Genomic DNA, 2938 nt, shown 5'->3' with positions numbered 1-2938 from the left:
TCATACAACTTAAATAATAAAAGTTATTACAAATTAAGTTTGAGAATTAAATAGGGTACCTCAAAAAATTTAAAAGTTGATAAGTTCTTCAGAGTTTAAAAACAGCGGGAAAGAAAACAATAACTAGCGACGATATATGACATCATGATGAAGCCCGTACATGACGTCAATCTCACCAAGTATCCCAAAGATTACCTGAAAACAAAGTCACAAGCAAGACTGAGTATACTAATACTCAGCAAGGCTGACCCGAAGAAAATTATATAATATCCCTTTACCTAGACATGCAAGGCTTGTAAAGGTTCTAGGGTTTTCTTTTGCTGAAAAGCAACAAAGAGTAGATCCTTAATTTCAATTTTTATCTAAACAAGCATGGTAAAGGAATTATTTTAAAATCCGTCAAATCTTTTAAAATTTAAAAGAACACAACTTAAGTTTTAAAATTGCAAGGGCAGCCCTAGACACAAATATGTCTTTTTATGAGGGTAAAAAGTGAAAAACAAAATATGCATTTTAACCCCTCATGAAATTTGAAATTTTTCCTTTTGCAAAAACTATTTTGTAAAAAGGACTTTGCACTTTTCCCAAAATTACAAAAATACCCTTGCTAGGATAAACATGGTTTAAATTTTTAAACAAACACAAAAATCATATTTTTAACTGGATGGTTTTAGCCCATAAAACCTGGGTTATCACAGGCGGGGGCGAGCTTCTGCGACAAGTTAGGGTGAGAGAGATCGAGACAATGGCGGCGGATCCGATGGTGTGAGCCGCCGGAGACGGACAAGGTGGCGCCGACGGCAGGAGCAAGCTGCCAGATCGAGACAGCGGCGGCAGATCCGATGGTGTGAGCCGCCGGAGACGGGCAGGGTGGCGCCGGCGGCAGGAGCAAGCTGCCACGAGTGGTTGGGGAGGTTGGCAGCGGTGGGGTGGCGTGGGCGAGGTGGTCGTCAGGAGAAGAAGAAAGAAAACAGAAGAAGGAAGACGAACAGTACCTCAGGGCAGTCCCAATGGTTGAAACTATGCACAGTTTGCATAAGTGCCACGTTACCATGAAACTATCTATAGAAACTATCTCACATAATGCAGATTTCTGAACCTAATAAATATTGCCTTTTTGTTTTCTTTCTCTCACCTAGGTCCACCGTCTTCCTCTGGGCTCCTGGCCACTAGCGAGCGCATGCAGCGGCCGTGGGGCCTACACAACAAGCGCTAGAAACGGCTGGTTTCTTCCCAACGCCACAACCATCGTTTCTTCGTGCCTCGGTTCAAGCGGAGATCAACATCGTTTCTCCAGGAAGAAACGGTTTCCTCTATTCTTCCTCTCTTTCTTCATTAATTAGACTGTCATGTCAGTATTTTATTTAGTTGGCAAGTCATTTAATAGAGATAGATACCACAATTAAATCCCCATTGGGATTGCCCTAAAGCGAACCGTTCGCTGCCACGCGCTCCTAGCTAACGAGCGCCGAGTAGCGGCCCCGTTACACATGAACTGATGAACCTTAATTTCACATTCTTAATTTACGTGCACCTCTGCGAAGAACATTCTTAATATACTTGAATGAATAGACAACGAACGAAAGAATATTTGGTGGAGTTATACTCCTGGTAGCTGGTATTTGGTAGCACGTCAAAGAACTTTTCAAAGTGGATTAACACTAATTCATCAGTTAATTAGGAGACCATGCATCCTTCGCCATGCTTAGCCACAGATGGATGGATCAGCCGCATGCTTCGACATGTCAGCTGACGGAGAGCTGCGGGAAGGCCAGCTGAGGGTACGGGGACAGTGGCGAGAGCGGCGGCAGGCTGCAGATCGTCCCCTTGAGCAACTCCTCCTCCCAGAAGAAGTCCGCGCCTCCGCTCGCCGCCGTCGGCGCCGTGGCCACGCCGTTCCAACCGCAACTCGCGGCGGGCTCCTGCACCCGCTCCCGCTTCACCTCCCTGATGACCATGCACCCGGCGCCCTGTTCTTGCAGCGCTCCCTCCGGCGACCTCGCCCTCTTGTTATTACCGGCGGCGGCGGCGGCGGCGGCGGGCCCCACCGGGCGACGGTGCCGAAGGCGACCTCGTTGGGGAAGTTGAGGATGGCCTTGGAGCCGCGCAGGCGGAACGCGGCGCGGTCGTAGGCGCGCGCGGCCTCCACGACGGTGTCGTAGGTACCCAGCCACACGCGCGCGACCTTCCGCGCCGGGTCCCGGATCTCCGCCGCGTACTTTCCCCACGGCCGCTGCCGCACGCCGCGGTACCGCCGGAAGTCGTCCTCCTCGGCTTCCGGGCAGTAGTAGCTCTGCTCCTGCTGGTGAATGATCTGCGGCGGCAGCGGCGGCGGCGCCGCCCACAGCTGCTGCTGCTGCTGCTGCTGCTGCAGGGCTAGCGCCGGCCGCGGGGGCAACACGACGGACAGCGCCGGCAGAGGGCGGCGAGGGCGAGTGGTCGTCCTCGGAGCTGGCGGCGGCGTCGTGGTCGTGGCGGTCGTCGAGGAGGTGGGCGCGGATGAGGTCGAGGTGCTCGCGCAGCAGGGCCATTGGCGCGCGGCCGAGTCGAGCGCCGAGACTCGAGAGGAGGTCAGGAGAAAGCCTGAGAAGGAGACCTGCGGGCACGGCGGCGGTGCGTGCGTCGTCTGAGTGGTATACTGGTATGCGGCCGTGGTGCGCGGCCGCACGCATGGCCTATATAGCGAGGGGGCGAGTGATGGGATAAGCCGATAAGGTGACATCAGGTAGTTCGAGGAGGCTTCCTGCAGCGCCGCGCGAAGCAGGGGAGGACAGGGTCATGTTTGGTTTGCTTTAGCACAAGTAGTACAATAATTAGGGGTATTAAATAAAGTCAATTTACAAAACTAACTCCACAGCCCTGCGCTATTTCGTGAGACAAACCTAATGAGATATTTAATCGCACGATTAGAGTATGGCTACTGTAGCATCACTGTAGC

The 2938-nt window shown here is 52.1% G+C and overlaps 1 protein-coding gene across 1 annotated transcript; it reads right to left on the bottom strand.

Annotated features, from left to right (window-relative positions):
- Positions 1-1499: 1499 nt before the first annotated feature.
- LOC120689106 (ethylene-responsive transcription factor 6-like) lies at positions 1500-2722 on the bottom strand. Its single transcript, XM_039971441.1, has one exon. It carries the CDS (start codon positions 2720-2722, stop codon positions 1940-1942), a length of 783 nt encoding a protein of 260 aa, XP_039827375.1. The 3' UTR covers positions 1500-1939.
- Positions 2723-2938: the final 216 nt, after the last annotated feature.

The sequence above is a fragment of the Panicum virgatum genome, chromosome 9N (genome assembly GCF_016808335.1).
Source record: "Panicum virgatum strain AP13 chromosome 9N, P.virgatum_v5, whole genome shotgun sequence".
Lineage (NCBI taxonomy): Eukaryota > Viridiplantae > Streptophyta > Magnoliopsida > Poales > Poaceae > Panicum > Panicum virgatum.
Note: the sequence above shows the minus strand (reverse complement) of the source record. Positions and strands in the feature narration are given on the sequence as shown.